The sequence below is a fragment of the Oncorhynchus nerka genome, linkage group LG6 (assembly GCF_034236695.1).
Source record: "Oncorhynchus nerka isolate Pitt River linkage group LG6, Oner_Uvic_2.0, whole genome shotgun sequence".
Taxonomy (NCBI): Eukaryota; Metazoa; Chordata; class Actinopteri; order Salmoniformes; family Salmonidae; genus Oncorhynchus; species Oncorhynchus nerka.
The window spans coordinates 53,629,683-53,652,342 of record NC_088401.1 but is presented as its reverse complement, the minus strand read 5'-3'; the positions used below and the strand labels follow the sequence as shown (position 1 = coordinate 53,652,342).

The window sequence follows — 22,660 nt, the reverse complement described above, 5'->3', positions numbered from 1 at the left end:
GTCTTGTTGGAAGGTGAACCTTCTCCCCAGTCTGAGGTCCTGAGCGCTCTGGAGCAGCTTTTCACCAAGGATCTCTGTTCTTTGCTCCGTTCATCTTTCCCTCGATTCTGACTAGTCTCCCAGTCCCTGCCGTGGAATAACATCTCCACAGCATGATGCTGCAATCACCATGCTTCACCGTAGGGATGGTGCCAGGTTTCCTCCAGAAGTGATGCTTGGCATTCAGTTCAAAGAGTTCAATCTTGGTTTCATCAGACAAGATCATTTTGTTTCTCATGGTCTGAGAGTGCTTTAGGTGCCTTTTGGCAAACTCCAAGCGTGCTGTCATGTACCTTTTACTGAGGAGTGGCTTCCTTCTGGACACTCTACCATAAAGGCCTGATTGGTGGAATGCTGCAGAGATGGAAATCAATTGACTGATTTCCTTATATGAACTGTAACTCTTTGAAATTGTTGCATGTTGGCTTTATAATTTTGTTCAGTGTAGTTTACTTAAAACCTCTAGTGACTCCCTATCCCGCATGAGGGAGCGTAATCATCGACTGACACTAATTAGCATAACGCAACGGACATAAATATTCCTAGAAAATATTCCTATTCATGAAAATCACAAGTGAAATATATTGAGACACAGCTTAACCTTTTGTTAATCTCCCTTTCATCTCAGATTTACGAAATATGCTTTACAGCCAAAGCTAGACAAGCATTTGTGTAAGTTTATCGATAGCCTAGCATAGCATTTTGTCCAGCTAGCAGCAGGTAACTTGGTCACGGAAATCAGAAAAGCAATCAAATTAAATCGTTTACCTTTGATGAGCTTCGGATGTTTTCACTCACGAGGCTCCCAGTTAGATAGCCAATGTTCCTTTTTTCCAAAAATATTATTTTTGTAGGCGAAATAGCTCCGTTTGTTCTTCACGTTTGGCTGAGAAATCGCCCGGAAATTGCAGTCACGAAAACACAGAAAAATATTCAAAATTAGCTCCATAATATCGACAGAAACATGGCAAATGTTGTTTATAATCAAACCTCAAGGTGTTTTTCAAATATCTATTCGATAATATATCCACCGGGACAATTGTTTTTTCAGTAGGACCGATTGGAATAATGGCTACCTCTGTATATTACGCAAGAATCATTCTGGGAGCATCAGGTGACCACTTGCGCAATGTAGCCGCTTACTGGTATTCTTTAACATAAAGGCGTAAAACTACGTCACAATGCTGCAGACACCTTGGGGAATACGGAGAAAGAGTAATCTGGTTGATAGCCCATTCACTGCTCAATAGGGACGCATTGGAACGCAGGGCTTTCAAAACATGAGGCACTTCCGGATTGGATTATTCTCAGGCTTTCGCCTGCAACATCAGTTCTGTTATACTCACAGACAATATTTTTAGTGTTTGTTTTCTATCCTAAGCTGTCAATTATATGCATATTCTAGCATCTTGTCCTGACAAAATATCCCGTTTACTACGGGAACGTTATTTTTCCAAAAATGAAAATACTTCCCCCTAGTCACAAAAGGTTTTAATTAAAATCAATTTTTTTAAATATTGCAATTTCTCACCTTCTGTTGGTTCACTCCCGCGCATCACTCCAGTTGTAGCTAATGCCAAGCTACGTCAGTAGGCTAAATGATAAAGCCTTCAATAGAGGAATTGCAATGACTTGTTGCAGCCAAGGACCCATTACTAACATTAACATTAGAGCTAAGGAAAGAGCGACGTTTTAGCAAAGTTTTGAGGAGTTGTCTTTGACAATGCAGCAGCTGAGTACACTGCTTGTAAAAAAAAAGTGCTGTAAATAGTCTACCAACCGGAGAGCGAGACAAGAAGCATAGCTTTACTCCCAATAACTTTACCTTCAAGCCCACTTGTTCCTACATTTAACTAAACCCGTGACATCTGAGGTGAAGAGTGAAATAAAAATAGATTGACGTATGCGCTACTGCTGCTCAGGTATTATTTTTATGTTAATGTGTTGTAAATGTTCACGTGTGCAGTGCTCAGCTGTAAACTACAGATTTATGACAGTACTGAACTGAGCAGACCATCCTGCTGGGGTCTCTGTCCTCATCCTCTAGCCTGAATCGATCTACATTTAGGTCATTTAGAATACACTCTTGTCCAGAGCGATTTAGGCCTGGAGCCAGTGCATTTAAACTAAAATAGGTAAGACAACCAACCACGTATCACATATTGCATTACTTAAATAATTTTTCCTAAGCAAACACAATAGCCTACAGTGGGGCAAAAAAGTATTTAGTCAGCCACCAATTATGCAAGTTCTCCCGCTTAAAAAGATGAGAGAGGCCTGCAATTTTCATCATAGGTACACTTCAACTATGACAGACAAAATGAGAAGAAAAAAATCCAGAAAATCACATTGTAGGATTTTTTATGAATTTATTAGCAAATTATGGTGAAAAATAAGTATTACTAGCTACCTCTATGGACAGTTGTTGCAGTGACATCATAAACATTCTATTGACGTAGTTAATTGTATAGTGGAGTCGTTTGTTTAAACATATAGTTAGCTAGCTAAACAATTAACCATAATCCCAACTCATAACGTTACTACCCTGCATGAATCTGCAGGTAGCTATCCAACCAGGTCCAATGTTATCTCGCTAACATTAGGCTATAACTAGCAATGCAAATGGCTCTGAGATATGAATAATATTAGTACACAGATCATACACGTAACATTAGCTAGCTAGCTAACAGTACACTTTAACTTGAAATGAAAACAACTTTCTGACAAAATTAGAAACGTGTAATATCTGAAAATGTAGCCAGCTAGACTCTCTTACCCGGATGCTTCTCTCTCTCTGTCTCGGATGCCATGCTTGCCCTTAGTGTGAAGATGTAATCTGGAAACAGGTGTTTTATACAACAGTTCTCTTTTCGACTCCGTCTGCATATTTGCACTCAAACGGCAGAATTTTTCTCCATCTCCTTAGCTATCATACTCTAATTCCATTGATTTCAAAACTCGGTCCTCCAGAAAGTGGAGAGCAACACTTATGCAGTTCTACTACGTGATATCTTTTTTTTTAAAGCTCCATTATAAAGGATTACCTACACATACTGACCAGCTCATACTATAGACAACATGATAGACCAATCCGAACTCATTTCTCGGCATGTCCAGCCCACTCATTATCTCAGCCAATCATGGTTCAGTCGTCCATTTTGGCAGTTCAGTGGCCCGGAGATGAGATTTTCTCAATTTTGCCATTTTTTTTCTCTGCTTGCTGTGATTGAGGCATTTGTTGTTGTGATAACTGTCAGTTAGAACCTCATTATCAGATTTGGCAGGGATGGCCGCCTCCATGTGCGTGTGTGACTGTGTGTTTGAGTAGATATTTGTGTGTGTGTGCACGTGTGCGTGTGTGTGTCTATATGCATGCATGCGTGCGTACGTGCGCGTGTATATTGCCTGTTATGTGGTCCAATTCTCCTCTCTCCTCCTCAGTCAAATGATATAAGTAGGGTAGAATGTGACACGGTGCAGTGGCTAACCCAGAAACAGACACCAACTGATTGTGTAGTGTCTGTATGGCCTCATTTTGGGAACTGGGAGTAGCTATGGGCTTGATCCTGCAGTACTAACTACGTATAGTGCCTTCCGAAAGTATTCACACCCCTTGACTTTTTCCACATTTTGTTGTGCTACAGCCTGCATTGAAATTGGATTACATTGAGATGTTATGTCCCTGGCCTACACCTAACATCAAAGTGGAATTATGTTTTTAGAGCTTTTTAAAAAATATATAAAAAATGAAAGGCTGAAATAAGTATTCAACCCTTCCTCTGACACCGCCTGGTATAGAGGTCCTGGATGGCAGGAAGCTTGGCCCCAGTGATGTACTGGGCCGTATGCACTACGCTCTGTAGTATCTTGCGGTCGGAGGCCGAGCAGTTGCCATACCAGGCAGTGGTGCAACCATACTCTCAATGGTGCAGCTGTAAAACATTTTGAGGATCTGAGAACCATTGCCAAATATTTTCAGTCTCCTGAGGGGGAATAGGTTTTGTTGTGCCCTCTTCACGACTGTCTTGGTGTGCTTGGACCGTGATGTGGACACCAAAGAACTTGAAGCTCTCCATCTGCTACACTACAGCCCCGTCGATGAGAATGGGGGGTCCTTCTTTTCCTGTAGTCCACAATCATCTCCTTTGTCTTCTGCTACTGCAGAATATCATCAAATCTGTATACTTGGACTTTGATTTAGCTTTTCCAGTATTAGTAGCCATATTGTAAGTTCAACATTTCCAAAACACCCAGTTTTCAAAAAATGTATAACTCCATATTCTTGCAATTTCTGTCCAAAATGAAAAGGCTTGCTGTCACACAGGGTAAGCAGCAGAATTGTGTGACAGATACGGGGTTTCCGCATACTCCATAAAGCCCAGCTCATTGGCTATCTAGCTAGCTTCGTTTGACCCCGATTGGTGCTTATTTGACAAAGTTACAGTTAATCAAGTGAAGACTGACCGTGTCATCGGCATGCCATGAAGGCGTCGCTCTCTGATCACATTTGGTGTCCTATAGGATATACTACACCCCTAATGATATAGTGAAGTCTGGTTACGTTCTTGGATCTTTGAGGAATAAATACAAACGTAATTTGACTGACTGAAACAACGTTTAGGGTTAGATTTTCACAGATTCCTTTCTTTGCAAATTGAACGAGTGGAAACACAAACTGATCGTGCATGCTGTATGGACCTTTTTAGGATATGAAAAAGGACTTTATCTAACAAAATGACACTTCATGTTATCTCTGGGACCCTTGGGATGATAAATCAGAGCAAGATTTCAGAATGTAAGTACACATTTCACCTTCAGATGTGAATTCATCAACCTATTGCTGTGGGGGAAAAAAGTGTTTTGTTGTTATGAGCCCTCCTCAAACAATAGCATGGCATTTTTCGCAGTAATACCTACTGTAAATTGTACAGTGCAGTTATATTAACAATAATTGAAGCTTTCAGCCGATCTCAAACACTTATAAGTACCAACATTGTTGTTTCTCTAAAATGTGCGATCATGACACACGGCGCTACATGATTTACAACGCCTATCCCTAAGAAGTTCTAAGGGCTTGTAAAGTAAGCATTTCACTGTAAAGTCTACACCTGTTGTATTCAGCAAATGTGACAAATACAATTTGATTTGATATTGAACGTTAAATCAATTTGTCTTCTTTTTGTCATCATATTTCCATTCAGGGCACATGAGAGTGAGACAGATGGACCCCACTGGGCACAAACTGGTTGAATCAACTTTGTTTCAACGTCATTTGTCAATGTACTGTGACGTGGAATGTATGTGGAAAAAATCTTAGATTTGAAAAAAGTCAACAACTGTTGTTTTGTGGTGAAATTTCAACCACAGGATTATGTCATCATGGTAGCCAAATGTCAACATAGACAAACCTTGTGTAAAATATGTTGAATTTGTACCTTTACAACAACGTCAGATTTTCAACTTTGTATCCACTATCAGAAAAAATAACTAGGCTGGGCAGCGCCTGCTACTGGAGAATTTATCTGTCAACAGCTACCATTTGTTCTCCCAACCAAGGTTTTCACCAAGCCCAGCCCTGGTTAACTATGATATTTGTCACTGACTATTACCAATGTGCTATCATGAGAATGATTATTGAGAGATCTCCACTTAAAAACAAAATAGATTTACTGCTATTATCAAAGTCATTCCTAAGTAGGTTTAACTGATACAATTAAATATCACTCATGTATCATCAATTATGCTATTTAGGCCTGTAGCATTTGCAAAGTCATTAACAGCAATTGTTTCAATTCAACCCAGAATTCAACAAAAAAAATAGACAATACAATAGGCCTAGGGATTCAAGTTCTGGTTGACTTCAAATGTAGTATTGAATTGTGTTCGGTTGTCAACACAACCAAATATCAACACTTGAAGGACAATCTGCCCAGATTCTTGAACTGCATTGGTTATCTGGTTATTTGGTTATCTGCATTGGTTATCTGCGTCATATCCTTTTATTGTTGTAATCTCAACTGCAATCCAGGTCATTTGGATCTGCTATTGGATGAAGAACAGTCATAACATGAATCTGTTGTATAAATAAAAACAATATCTGACATTGTATTCCCATTTGAAATTTGCTGTGCTTTTAAATGGTTGAAAGCTCAGTGGTAAACATTTAGGTGACAACTCCACCAAATTTCACACGCCGTTTGACCGCTCTGATTGAGATTTCTCCACATCATTACAAGGCACCCTTGCATTACTAAGACCGCGTGTGTAACTGTGTATGTATATTGCTAAGACTGGAACCCGGTGGCATGCGCCACTGCTTCAGGCAGCTTAGGCTGGAAGGCTAATGACATGCATTGACGTGACTGCAGGTGTATGCAATTGTGATGGACATGGGTGGAATCAAGGATTGCCATTTCAGAATACAGTTATTTCTAATGATTTTCTCTTGATTGTTGGTGTGAGTGAGGGTGGGAGTGCAATTTGATTATGAAGATGGAGTAACTGAGGCTGTGGGTCTCACACTGGTCTTGCCAAGCAAAATGGCCTCTTTCTTTCTGTAGCATCAGCATCACATCATACGGTGTGTTTTTACCCTTTTGAGGCATGTAATGAATGAATATTAATAGTGGCTGGAAATAATTAAAAGTCTGATCAGTAACCATGTTATATCAGTTTAGTAGTCAGACAGACAGACAGTTATCTCAGTCTAGTAGTCAGACAGACAGACAGTTATCTCAGTCTAGTAGTCAGACAGACAGACAGTTATCTCAGTCTAGTAGTCTGACAGACAGACAGTTATCTCAGTCTAGTAGTCAGACAGACAGACAGACAGACAGTTATCTCAGTCTAGCAGTCTGACAGAGAGACAGTTATCTCAGTCTAGCAGTCTGACAGACAGACAGTTATCTCAGTCTAGCAGTCAGACAGACAGACAGTTATCTCGGTCTAGTAGTCAGTCAGACAGACAGTTATCTCAGTGTAGTTGTCAGACAGACAGACAGTTATCTCAGTCTAGTAGTCAGACAGACAGACAGTTATCTCAGTGTAGTTGTCAGACAGACAGACAGTTATCTCAGTCTAGTAGTCAGACAGACAGTTATCTCAGTCTAGCAGTCTGACAGACAGACAGTTATCTCGGTCTAGTAGTCAGTCAGACAGACAGTTATCTCAGTGTAGTTGTCAGACAGACAGACAGACAGTTATCTCAGTCTAGTAGTCAGACAGACAGACAGTTATCTCAGTCTAGTAGTCAGACAGACAGTTACCTCAGTCTAGCAGTCAGACAGACAGACAGTTATCACAGTCTAGCAGTCAGACAGGCACAGTTATCTCGGTCTAGCAGTCAGACAGACAGTTATCTCAGTCTAGTAGACAGACAGTTATTTCAGTCTAGCAGTCAGACAGACAGACAGTTATCTCAGTCTAGCAGACAGACAGTTATCACAGTCTAGCGGTCAGACAGACAGACAGTTATCTCAATCTAGCAGACAGACAGTTATCACAGTCTAGCAGACAGACAGTTATCACAGTCTAGCGGCCAGACAGTCCCAGAAAGTTTTTAGTTATTTCAGCACCATGCGTTCCCTATAATTAGTCTCCATTAACGTCTAAGACTGTTGACGTTTGTTCCCCCTCTCCTGTGAGACAAAACACCCCATAATTACTCTGCCAGCCTCGGAACCTACACCAATGGTGTTGATCACCAGACTAAAACTTCTGCAAATGTGCTACGCAAAAGGTGAGGGGGGCATATGGAAATAGCCAGTTTTAGATCTTCGTATTTCCTGTGTGCTTTAAGTGAGATGGAAGGCCTAGATGCTACAGTACAGTGGTTTAATGAGGAAGGAGACTGGCATACAGTTCAGACAGTACTGAATTCATGTTGGATGTTGGATGGACTTCACAGCCCTTTCTTTCGCTGTTTGCTGTTTTTATGTTTCATTATCTTTATTTCTGAAATAACAAACCGGTACTGTGGACAAATGCAAACAAGCACCAAGTTGAGGCTTGTTTGTATTCAATTCTGAATACCAAGTACATTTATTCAGAATTGAGATGCACTGTGGTTCTTTAATGAAGTAGCTCAATAAATGGAAGGCTCTGGGGTGGACCATGAGCTAATCCTTTGGGTAGTATTTACGTAGTCCCCACGGTGGAGCTCAGAACTGCTCTCCTGCAGTGTGGTTAGTCCCCATGGTGGAGCTCAGTGTTGCTCTTTTTCTTGTCACTAGTCCCCACGGTGTAGCTCAGAGCTTTTCCTCTAGATCGGAGTCAATTCCCTGGGGGGGAGGTAAATGCCAGGGCCTTCTCCCTGGTCCCTGTCTTTATCTTCTGCTACAGTTAGTCCTCCAGACCTGCAGAGAGCTCTGAGACTGTGAGCCCAGCCCTGTGGCCCAGCCTTTCACACACAACTAGGATCCAGCTCATCTCCTCAGAGTCTCGAGAAAGGGTCTCTTATCTTGTAATACCCCTTTTCACACCCCCGGCAGACGATCACACTCTCACAAACAAATGCTCACGTGGACAGTCTCCATGGCAACGCTGGTTATCGACCTGACAGTGTTGGCCTAGTCTAGTATGCTACGGCATGGGATGCTATAGCTGTTTACCAGCAGCACCGCCACCAGCATACGTACTGTATGCACTCAGAGGCCTGCCGCAAAGCAGAGTGGAATTTGTTACAATATGTTCATAAGAGGTTATGTCATATTGGTCTTCATCCTTGGTAGGTCCTTTCTTTGACACAGAACGATACAAATGAAGCTGTTAAGCTGAGCTCAGTATTTAAACATGTAATGATTGAGATCAGTGGTTCCCGAGTCCGGTCCTCAAGTACTCCCAACCGTAGCCCCGGACAAACACACCTCATTCAACTCATCAAGGGCTTGAAGTTAAGTCAGGCTGCTTGTCTGGGGCTACAATAAAAAAAAATGTGTACTGTTGGGGATACTCGAGGACTGGAGTCGGGAAACAATGATTTAGACAACGTTCCGAAAATGACTTTTTAAGAATGTCAATGTACTCACTCAGGATGCTACTAGTCTTATGTTTTAAGCTTTTTCCTCTATCAGAAAATGCTTATAAGGGGATTATACCTTACACTACAATCATTGCATGTGCCCCAAGTCCTGCCTCCTCTCACTCCCAAATTAGAAACTCATTAACTCTGATGAATCTTGATAGACTGGGGCGATTAATAAAAGGAGACAGCACTAATTGTTTGACCATATCTACAGACTGGTACACTGTATGTATGCATGGTCCTCAACCAACTGGGAGATGTGCACATCCCACATCTCCCAATCTCCGGGTGCTTGGCAGCACTGCACCCTAGTGGCTAGAATATGTAACATCACCCAGTATGTGAGGAATCAGTGGTGATGTCATTGTGTACTGGCAGAGTGAAGGTGGCAGGCTGTGTGGTGCTGTCTGATGTAACTGTGTTCACAGTTTTAGAAGCACACGGCGCCGGGATCAGCAAGCGTCATCTGGGTGCCTTTGTATGGCGGCAGGCGGCACAATAGTACCCTGGCCTGCAGTCATACACTTCACACCCATCCCATATACAAAACATACACAACACCAGTGGTCCGGCAGTCCAATACATCTAGCTTCAGCATTACTGCCTCTCTCCATAGATCTATATTGCTGGTTGTACTCACAACTTGGCTTTGTACTGGTTTGCCTTTTATGGCACTGCTAATATTTATGCCCTAATAGCTACTGTTATTGCCTGTGTGTGTACTGGGCTTTAGGTTGTCCATGTAGACTCTCTTCCCACTCCCATGAGGCTGTGGCTGGGAGTGTAGTTAGTAGAACAGTGGAGATGCCCCTGGCCCAGTGGAGCTGCGAGGAGGCCACAGTAGACTGGCATTCTGGAGCACCACAGTAATTAATGGACCCTTGTCAGGCTGGCACACTGCAGCAAACACAAAGCTGGTTTGCTAGCACATACAGACGCACGCACGCACGCACGCACACAAACACACACACACATGCGTCAGCCCTGGTAGGCTGGGTGACCATCTCTCTTTCTCCTCTCTTTCTTGACGCTCGCCTCTCAAGTTGAAACCTGTTGCAATATTCATATTATTACCACTCCATATCATCACAGCAGCAGCCAGTTGACTTAACTTTGGTTATACCGTGTTTGTCCCGTGTCCGTAAAATGTATATAGTAGGTGTAGACACCTTTCCTGCAGTCAAAGGACTAAATCGCCTTGTAGTGGCCTCAAGGATGAGATGTTATTCATATTTTTCATAATTTCAACTTTTTTTTTTAATTACACAGAAAATCCAGTGTTTCTACGTCAAACAGTTTTGTTATATTTCAGTCTTATGTGATATATATAAAGTGTAATATTGGGATGCAAACTCAAAATTGAATACATTTCAGCTTTATATCTGACATGGTACAGGTGTCTTCTTTTTTAACGATTTTATTTTATATGTACAACATTTACAAACGTTTTGAGAATGACACAATTATTAATTTCCACAAGGTTTGCTGCCTCAGTGTCTTAAGATATTTTAGTCAGATGTTACTATGGAATACTGAAGTATAATTACAAGCATTTCATAAGTGTCAAAGGCTTTTATTGACAATTACCTGAAGTTGATGCAAAGAGTCAATATTTGCAGTGTTGACCCTTCTTTTTCAAGACCTCTGCAATCGGCCCTGGCATGCTGTCAATTATCTTCTGGGCCACATTCTGACTGATGGCAGCCCATTCTTGCATAATCAATGCTTGGAGTTGGTCAGAATTTGTGAGGTTTTGTTTGTCCACCCACCTCTTGAGGATTGACCACAAATTATCAATGGGATTAAGATCTGGGGAGTATCCTGGCCAAGGACCCAAAATATCGATGTTTTGTTCCCCGAGCCACTTAGTTATCACTTTTGCCTTATGGCAAGGTGCTCCATCATCCTGGAAAATGTATTGTTCGTCACCAAACTGTTCCTGGATGGTTGGAAGAAGTTGCTCTCGGAGGATGTGTTGGTACCATTCTTTTATCATGGCTGTGTTCTTAGGCAAAATTGTGAGTGAGCCCTTGGCTGAGAAGTAACCCCACACATGATTGATCTCAGGATGCTTTACTGTTGGCATGACACAGGACTGATGGTAGCGCTCACTTTGTCTTCTCCGGACAAGCTTTTTTCTGGATGCCCCAAACAATCGGAAAGGGGATTCATCAGAGATAATTACTTTTCCCCAGTCCTCAGCAGTCCAACCCCTGTACCTTTTGCAGAATACCAGTCTGTCCCTGATGTTTTTCCTGGAGAGAAGTGGCTTCTTTGCTGCCCTTCTTGACACCAGGCCATCCTCCAAAAGTCTTCCCCTCACTGTGCGTGCAGATGCACTCACACCTGCCTGCTGCCATTCCTGAGCAAGCTCTATACTGTTGGTGCCCCGATCCCGCAGCTGAATCACCTTTAGGAGACAGTCCTGGCGCTTGCTGGACTTTCTTGGGCTCGCTGAAGCCTTCTACACAACAATTGAACCGCTCTCCTTGAAGTTCTTGATGATCCGATAAATGGTTGATTTAGGTTGCAATATTACTGGCTGCAAAATCCTTGCCTGTGAAGCCCTTTTTGTGCAAAGCAATAATGACGGCACGTGTTTCCTTGCAGGTAACCATGGTTGACAGAGGAAGAACAATGATTCCAAGGCCCACCCTCCTTTTGAAGCTTCCAATTTGTTATTCTAACTCAATCAGCATGACAGGGTGATCTCCAGCCTTGTCCTTGTCAACACTGAAACCTGTGTTAATGAGAGAATCACTGACATGATGTCAGCTGGTCCTTTTGTGGCAGGGCTGAAATGCAGTGGAAATGTTTTTGGGGGATTCAGTTCATTTGCATGGCAAAGAGGGACTTTGCAATGAATTGCAATTCATCTGATCACTCTTCATAACATTCTGGAGTATATGCAAATTGCCATCATACAAACTGAGGCAGCAGACTTTGTGAAAACGAATAGTTGTGTCATTCTCAAAACTTTTGGCCACGACTGTATATATATACACTACTGATCAAACGTTTGGGGTCACTTAGAAATGTTCTTGATTTTGAAAGAAAAGCAACAAAAAAAAGTCCATTAAAATAACATCAAATTGATCAGAAATACAGTGTAGATATTGTTAATGTTGTTAATGTTGTAAATGACTATTGTAGCTGGAAACGGCAGATTTTTTTATAGAATATCTACATAGGTGTACAGAGGCTCACTATCAGCAACCATCACTCCTGTGTTCCAATGGCACGTTGTGTTAGCTAATACAAGTTTATAATTTTAAAAGGCTAATTGATCATTAGAAAACCCTTTTGCAATTATGCTAGCACAGCTGAAAACTGTTGTCTGATTAAAGAAGCAATAAAACTGGCCTTCTTAAGACCAGTTGAGTATCTGGAGCATCAGCATTTGTGGGTTTCGATTACAGGCTCAAAATGTCCAGAAAGAAAGTACTTTCTTCTGAAACTCGTCAGTCTATTCTTGTTCTGAGAAATGAAGGCTATTCCATATGAGAAATTGACAAGAAACTGAACATCTCGTACAACGCTGTGTACTACTCCCTTCACAGAACAGCACAAACGGGCTCTAACCAGAATAGAAAGAGGAGTGGGAGGCTCCAGTGCACAACTGAACAAGTACATTGTGTCTAGTTTGAGAAACAGACACCTCACAAGTCCTCCAATGGCAGCTTCATTAAGTAGTACCCGCAAAACACCTGTCTCAACATCAACAGTGAAGAGGCGACTCCGGGATGCTGGCCTTCTAGACAGAGTTCCTCTGTCCAGTGTCTGTGTTCTTTTGCCCATCTTAATCTAAGATATGGCTTTTTCTTTGCAACTCTGCCTAGAACGTCAGCATCCCGGAGTCGCCTCTTGTCCCTGTTGGGGGCCACTTATCCTATGGCAGGATTATTGATGGGCAGAGCATGGGACAAAACACATGGTTTTATGGCGATTGATACAGATTGATACACATACACACATACATACAGTACTGTCTACGTTACAAGTCTTAAGTGTACTAGTTCATATATTTATAAATTGTAGGCCTACTTTGAGAGGTCATACTATTACAGACTTTCAGTAAGTCTGATTTTTAAAGCGCAGGTGATTGCCAGCTTCAATGGCAAGCCTGCAACAACAATGTAAGGCTGGTCACTTGCCCCATCTAGTGTTCATCTGGTGTTCAGGATCTGCTTTATGCCTCTGCCTCAAGGTATCTACCTACACTCCTCTAACTCCACTCTGGACCTCGAAACCAGTTCCACTGCTATTGTTCATTGTTCCTAATCAGGGACTGATTTAGACCTGGGACACCAGGTGGGTGCAATTAATTATCAGATTGAACAGAAAGCCAGCAGGCTCCAGACCTCGTAGTGTAAGAGTTGAATACTCCTGTCCTACGGTATACAAGAGAATCACATTCACCACAGTTTAGGCCTTCAATATATTAGCCATCACAATGGCTAATATATTGGCGCTTGTCTTAGAGAGTTTAATCAACAATGATCTCATTTTCTTCTATACTTTATGTACATTAAGTAAGTTCATCCTCTATCTGTCATTTCTCATTAAACATGGAAGATGGTCATTTAATGTAAGAACGTTTGAATGATGTCTTCAAGTTGGCCTGATTAAATTATCTTCCGTGTTTGATTGCCCTTTATCTATGGCAGTTTATGTGATAAAGCATAAATTGGAAAGCCAATTTCAACAATACCACTGTACCAGTTTGTTAAAAATCTCTCTTAAGTGTCCAGAACAACAGAGCTTCCATGTAAAAAATAAAAATAAAACTCTGCTAATGCGTATTGTCATCATTGATGTACGTCGATGCATTTCAGTGGAAAGTGGACAGGGCCTGCATAACCATTTTACCCGGCACATTAAAGGATCGTTTTACATCCATGTTGCTGTAATATGAGAGGAAACTACTCTCTGCTCTAGGCAGGAAGTACATTCTCTACGAGCAATTTCGACCCCTTTTCTTCATTTTCGACTCAGCGAGCCTGCTGCAGTTTAGTGTCAACACTCCAAACCAACAAGACCTCCAAATGCATCTTTAATGAGTATTTCAGAGCGTCATAATGGCATGTCACTAATGCCCGTGTGTTAATGATCTTCTTCTCCATCTTCTGCCGGCCCCGCCTTGACGCTTTCCCCGTCTACGCCTTTGACAGTTCTTTGAATGATCTGGTTTAAACTTTTGTGGCATCTCCTTGCTTTCAATCCCAAAATCTGTCGGCTATTGTTCGTATTGAGGACACTTTTCTTGGCTTGAGTTATGCATAGAAGCAAGACTTTTCCCTTGAGGAAATCTGCGTCGGGTAGGCTGTGCTTCTCCTTTCCAAGTGTTCCTGTACATTTTCTTCCGTTTGTTTGACTTCTAGGGACATAGCCTACTTTCTGATGTACTTGATGTGGAATATGCCCCATATCGCGAGTATACGAATATCCTATTTACTTTGTGTTTTGCTGCATGATCTGTGGCGGAACAAGGATGTTATTGACAGAGGCGCACAACCTGGCGCTGGAGCTGTCCATGGTGTTGAAGGAAGATGACCTGGGCGATAGAAGTGCTGTAGAACTCTATCATACAGAACTTGTCTTGAGGTCAAACGCTTATTATATTTAGTTGATGTGTAGCCTAGGATGTATAATAGCATACTTGCTAAAACTGATGCATAGAATTCAAAATGTAACTTTTTGGTGCATATCAATGGTAGTAAATATATCGGTAATGTTTTTTTTTTTTACGATGTTAAAAGATGATCTATTTTGATCGCACTGGTTAATGTTAATGGTAGTTCAAATTTGAAAATGTAGCCTATAACCTACAGTACCCTTTTCTGTTAAATATGTCGGCTATCGGCATACTCTGGAGCCTTGAGTGTTTCCAGAAACCGCCTTTTATTATTGTCTATTCCCTCTATGATTGTATAGATGCCTAATTGAGATGATTGGGTAATAGTCTATTTCTTTGTAATTGAAGTAACAGTTTCGTCCTCATTTTTCTTTGTATTTTTTTTTAAATATGGTCTTTGGTGTCCGTGTGTGGCAGTGTATGCAGTAGAGCCTAATGTGCAACGCTATTGATCTGTGAATCATATCAGATGTAAAGTTTGTGTACGGCAGCTTCAGATCTGGACTGTAGGTGGCGCCCATGTGGAGGCTTTGATTTCCGATGTGAAGCACGGAGAGGAAACAGAGGGAGGGGAGGCTGAGGAGAAGTAGACTACTGCTGTTTCTGCAGGGAGTTGTTGACAGTAGCCTTGTCAGTGAGGGGGTGCTGTCTCCCGACAGACGTTTGATCTTGCAGTTGATGCAATAACAGGACATGACTCCTGTCCTGTCATAGCCTACTGTCTTGTCGTGAGAGAGTTTTTTTTCGATCGCTTGTCATCCAAAATGGTAGCCTATCAGTTTCACAGAGTTGCAAGCGATTTATGATTTTACGTAGGCAAGTAAAATGTAGATGACTGTGTTCAGTTGCTCTCATGTTTATCCTCAACATCGTTGTCATCCTCATATTTTTCATTGTAAATAACCTATTTGGCCAGATCAACAGAAGTTGCAGTGCCCCTCAGTGCAAGGCAAACTGGTAGAGGCCACACTGCCATGGCAACGCGTTGGTGAAAAAATGTGGGGGTGCGAGCTTCCTGTTGTTGCCAAACGCTCATCTCCTCGCCCTGCTCTAAGGACAGACAGACAGGATGTGGAATATTGTTGATGGATCAGTCTCTGCTCGAGTCTAATTGATTCCATCACCCAATGTTGTTGTTTTCTGCCAGTGGTTGCATTCAGGGTTTTCTTCACCTGACCAAGTGTGTCAGAGTTATAGCCCAATCCATCTCCAACTTTGTCAGGGCTTTGCCCACACTCCAAGTCATTGGTCACTGCATCTCGCACTTGAGCACCATGGTCATGTTTGTTTGGGTCTCTTCCACACAGTCCTGCCTGGCTAGTGGAGCAGGTGGTGGTAGGCAAAATCTCAAGGCACTAAGGTCAGTGTTGTTGTCCAAGGTACTGCAGTGGAGCTTGCGCTTGCAGGTCCCGTTCTTATCTCATACACATAGTTTAAAGTGCTATAATTATTGCAGGAACCATTGTTAATTGCACAAATACTGACCACAATGACTGACCACAACCACACAACTACTGACCACATAGCTACTGACCACAACAATTGACCACAACCACACAACTACTAACCACAACTACTGACCACAACCACTGACCATAACTGACCACAACCACACAACTACTAACCACAACTACTGACCATAACTGGCCACAACTACTGACCACAACTACTGACCGCAACCACACAACTACTGAACCACACAACTACTGACCACAACTACTGAACCACACAACTACGGAACCACACAAATACTGACCACACAACTACTGAACCACAAGCACACAACTACTGACCATAACTGGCCACAACTACTGACCGCAACCACACAACTACTGAACCACACAACTACTGACCACAACTACTGAACCACACAACTACTGACAACACAACTACTGAACCACAACCTACTGAACCAAACAAAAACAAAAAACTACTGACCACACAGCTACTAACCACAGCTACTGACCACAACCACACAGATACTGACCACAACAACTGACCACAACCACGCAACTAATGACCACAATTACTGACCAGAAACACACAACTACTGACCAAAAACACACAACTACTGAATCCACACAGCTACTAAACACAACGACTGACCACAGCTACTGACCACAACCACACAGATACTGACCACAACTACAACGACTGACCACAACCACACAGATACTGACCACCACTACTGACTACAACGACTGACCACAACCACACAACTAATGACCACAACTACTGACCACAATTACAGACCAGAAACACACAACTACTGACCACAAACACAACTATTGAATCTACACAACTACTGACCACACAACTACTGACTACAACTACTGCCCACATCCTACTGAACCAAACAACTACTGACCACAACCACACAACTATTGACCACAACTACTGAAGCACACAACTACTGACTACACAACTACTGAACCATACAACTACTGATCCACAACCACACAGCTACTGACCACAACCACACAACTACTGACCACAAACACAGAACTACTGACCACAACCACACAACTACTGACCACAACCACTGACCATAACTGACCACAACTACTGACCACAACCACTCAGCTACTAACCACACAACTACTGACCATAACTGGCCACAACTACTGACCACAACTACTGACCGCAACCACACAACTACTGACCACAACTACTGAACCACAACTACTGAACCACACAACTACTGAACCACACAAATACTGACCACACAACTACTGAACCACAAGCACACATCTACTGACCACAAGCACACAACTAATGACCACAACGGCTGACCACAACGACAGACCACAACTACTGACCAGAAACACACAGCTACTAACCACAAACAAAAAACTACTGACCTCTCAACTACTGACCACAACTATTGAACCACTCAACTACACAACCACACAACTACTGACCACACAACTACTGAACCAAACAAATACTGACCACAACCACTCAACTACTGACCACAACTACTGAACCACACAACTACTGACCACACAACTACTGAACCACAACCACACAGCTACTAACCACAAAACGACTGACCACAAACAAAAACTACTGACCACACAGCTACTAACCACAACGACTAACCACAGCTACTGACCACAACAACTGACCACAACCACACAGATACTGACCACAACTACTGACTACAACTAATGACCACAACTACTGACCACAATTACAGACCAGAAACACAACTATTGAATCCACACAACTACTGACCACACAACTACTGCCCACATCCTACTGAACCAAACAACTACTGACCACAACCACACAACTATTGACCACAACTACTAAAGCACACAACTACTAACTACACAACTACTGAACCATACAACTACTGATCCACAACCACACAGCTACTGACCACAACTACTAAAGCACACAACTACTGACTACACAACTACTGAACCACACAACTACTGAACCACAACCACACAGCTACTGACCACAACCACACAACTACTGACCACAAACGCACAACTACTGACCACAACCACACAACTACTGACCACAACCACTGACCATAACTGACCACAACTACTGACCACAACCACACAACTGCTAACCACAACTACTGACCATAACTGGCCACAACTACTGACCACAACTACTGACCGCAACCACACAACTACTGACCACAACTACTGAACCACACAACTACTGAACCACGCAACTACTGAACCACACAACTACTGAACCACACAACTACTGACCACACAACTACTGAACCACAAGCACACATCTACTGACCACAAGCACACAACTAATCACCACAACGACTGACCACAACTACTGACCAGAAACACACAGCTACTGACCACAAACAAAAAAACTACTGACCTCTCAACTACTGACCACAACTATTGAACCACTCAACTACACAACCATACAACTCCTAAACCACAACCTACTGAACCAAACAAATACTGACCACAACCACTCAACTACTGAACCACACAACTACTGACCACACAACTACTGAACCACAACCACACAGCTACTGACCACAACCACAAAACGACTGAACACAAACAAAAAACTACTGACCACACAGCTACTAACCACAACGACTGACCACAGCTACTGACCACAACCACACAGATACTGACCAAAACTACTGACTACAACGACTGACCACAACCACACAACTAATGACCACAACTACTGACCACAATTACTGACCAGATACACACAACTACTGACCACAAACACACAACTATTGAATCCACACAACTACTGACCACACAACTACTGACTACAACTACTGACCACATCCTACTGAATCAAACAACTACTGACCACAACCACACAACTATTGACCACAATTACTAAAGCACACAACTACTGAACCACGACCACACAGCTACTGACCACAACTACTAAAGCACACAACTACTGACTACACAACTACTGAACCACACAACTACTGACCACAACCACACAACTACTGACCACAAACACACAACTACTGACCACAAACACACAACTACTGACTACAACTACTGACCACAACCACAAAACTACTGCCCACAACTACAGACCACAACCTAAAAAGGACTGACCATCACTACTGACCACTACATACCACAACCACACAACTACTGACCACAATACAACGACTGACCAAAACGAATGACCATAACTACTGACCACAACTATTGACCACGGCCACACAACTACTGACCACAACTACTGAGACAAACAACTCATGTCCACAACAACACAACAACTGAGCACAACTACCCAACTACTGACCACAACCACACAACTACTGACCACAACTGCTGACCACACAACAACTGAACCACACTATTGACCACAACAACACAATTACTGACCACTACTACTGCTCTGGTCTGCACTAGCTCTGGTCCAGCTTTGGTCCTGGGCATAGCTAGCTAGCTCTGGTTCGCATTAGCAAGGGTCTAGCTTTGGTCCGCACCACAAATTATTACTTAATGTGCATACATTTACATATAATACCCACCAACAATCATGTTAACTCTTGAAACGTTCAAGCTAGAGACACTAAACTAACTTTAACTTGTTTAGGCTATCCTAACGGCCAATTCTTTAAAATCTTTACCAACTTTAACTATATATATTTGCATCGGTTTGCAGAAAATAACTGACCAACAGTAACTTTTAAACCTTAATAGCTAGAGATACCAAACCAATTTTCTAAGGTTATTCTAACTTCAAATTCTAAAATAACTTGTATCAACTGTAACTATTTAAATGTGCATAAAATAACCCACCAAGGGTTAAACTCTTGAATCTTTTAAGAGACACCAAAACAATGTTCACATGTTCAGGCATTCCTATCCAATCAATCAATCAGCCAGTCAGCCAATCAATCAATATAACCTGTCGCTACCATTACTACTGCAGTCACTACCACTACTATAACTTATTTCAAAACAAGAAGTACTTGAAACAATCTAGCAATACACCAAATTGTCTTCAGAAAATGTACTTTTGTAGTTGTATATTGACAATGCATGATAAGGAAGCAGTGTTTTGTATTAATTAGGGTAGACTATGTAATTTACTGCAAGTGATATCATTTCATCTAAAAGATATATATGAATCTTTTGTATGACAACTTTTTTAATGAATCTTTCGTATGTTTAATGGTTAGGCATAATTGGCATACTCATTGAATGGTTATTGAATAAATGAAGGGACAGAGTGAGAGAGGGTACCAGAATCTTACGCCCCCATGCTAGTTCTGCGCCTGGGTAGTATGCTCCCTCAGAGCACAGCAGTATAGCTGAGACTGTACCATGCACTAGGGTCTGATTCTGCATTTGAATGAAGAGCTTTATTTCATTAACTATTGTCACCACGCTTGAACAAGAGAGGAAAAACCAACGGAATCTCCATAATAACTAGTCTCTCTCACCTCACCCGTCGCTACATATTAAACAGGTTTAGTACCAGCAGGGTTTTGCCAGTGACGAGGGAGATTAACCTACCAAAAAGAGAAGAGAAAAAACATCAGCATTGGAATGTTTCTCTCTGTGTCCTCTAACAGGTGTTTTTCTGTCTGCGCATTTAGCGCCGTTCAAGACCACCTGCCTCTGCGCCACTCTTGATGTGCACGGTCCATGCTTTTGTGGGATGGTACAAACCGGCTTTTTAGGGGAACAGTGCTGCGCGTATTTAGTTATGATGCTGAGGAAATGACACAGTTGGAGGATCAATACCTCGCGCTCTGGTAAACTATATGTGCTGCATGAGAGTGGAACTTATTTTTTTCCGGAGATAAGATGCACCATTACCAACAAAACCATCAGAAAAATTATACATTTACAGAACATATAATTGCCAGCATTTTGAAGAAGAGTGGAGGTACTTTTTTATGCAGAATGTCATGTTTTTTGCACAATTAACGAATAATAACTGCGCTTTGCATTTGAGGACTATTTTGATGACCACTGCGCCTTGAGTAAGATTTTAAAGTATAAGTCCTACGGTCGGGAGGAAGAGGTAGAGGCGAAACCTTTTTTATAGTGTGGAAGCTTCCTCGGGAAACCCGTCAAACTGGCCATGGCTGCAGCGATAGCCAGCTCCCTTATTCGGCAGAAAAGGCAGGCGAGGGAGCGGGAGAAATCTAATGCCTGCCGCTGCGTTAGCAGCCCGAATAAGACAAAGCAATGCGAGAACAAACCCAGTCGGTTGTCTATGTTCTCTCGGGTCAAACTCTTCGGCTCCAAGAAGAGGAGACGGAGGCGACCAGGTCTGGTTTGGATATACTTTCATTAGACCATCACAATCAAAATCCATATGTTTGGTTATTGTTACCATTTCTTTGTTTCATCACTTTCACCAACTCTGCTCTGTGCACCAAATATTAGGGGAACTTGGTAAACGAAGTGGCTATATAGGATAACAGTACAATTATTAGATTTGATATATATATATATATATATATATATATATATATATATATATATATATAAACCTTTAGAGCCCAGCAAAGACAGTGAGTAAGTATCCTATAGATATGTGTTTTTGTTCATTTAGTTGGATTTATGACATTTCAGACTGTACTTAATAACGACCTAAGGCAGGATTCCCCAACTGGCGGCCTGCCGCCACTGATTTTAATTGGCCCCCCAAGTTTTCTAGTCTTTTTTTAAATTGTTGGACATAATTATTTTAAACCTTGCATACATTTGTATAGGATCACGTGTCTCTCTATTATGTGTGGGAATCATTTTGAACAGATTTCCAAAATTAAAATCACTTGGAGCTGATTTGCTGGTGTTTTTACAGTCTTTTATGTATTAGTAAAATATTATATCCTGTTTGGGCTTCTTGCCGTCAATTTGCAGTCTACAAATGATATGTAATTATGTTCCGGACCCCTGACCATCCGCTCAAGAAACAACCGGCCTGTGGCTGAATCTAGTTGATGATCCCTGACCTAAAGGATATGCTATATTGGTGTTTCATACCTCAATGTCTGCTCATGTAATCCCAGGTGGACCAGGACAATGGAGCCAGCTAAGCAGGTTTAATGCATAACAAAAGCCCACTGGGTTTGTGGTCTTTACATATCATTACCATTCTTCTGTCTATTGTGATGAATCCACAATGAGCAAGCTTCAAAAAGCCTCTAAAAGGCTATGCAGATATATTGCTTTGAAGTACTATAATGGGACACAGGGTGTACAGTAAACACTCAGCATTTGAAGTTTAACACATTTTCATTGTGTATTACACTTTCTATTTTGGGATTTTAAAACGGGGGGGGGGGGGGGGGGTCCAGGGACATTTCCTGTACTGCCAATGCAGTATAGTGGATGTACTTCAAAGCAGTGCTCTAACCGAAAACAGATAAGGAATCCCAAGGGAGCTCTAAGAGTCCCTGAGTGGCCCATGCAGTCTATTTCTCAGAGGCCCGATTAATATAGTAATGAAGGCTTAGCACCCAC

General features: G+C 42.0%; 1 protein-coding gene across 3 annotated transcripts in view; it reads left to right on the top strand.

The window, feature by feature from the left end:
- The window catches only part of LOC115130634 (fibroblast growth factor 13), a 191,160-nt gene that overhangs the window by 126,688 nt on the left and 41,812 nt on the right, over positions 1-22,660 (top strand). The window contains exon 1 of one of the 3 annotated variants that reach the window (XM_065019672.1): positions 20,564-21,459. The exons of the other annotated variants lie outside the window; for them this stretch is intronic. Coding sequence (XP_064875744.1) covers positions 21,270-21,459 — 190 coding nt within the window. The 5' untranslated portion in view covers positions 20,564-21,269. Of the gene's footprint in view, positions 1-20,563; positions 21,460-22,660 lie in introns of those variants that run through there. 3 annotated transcript variants of the gene reach the window in all.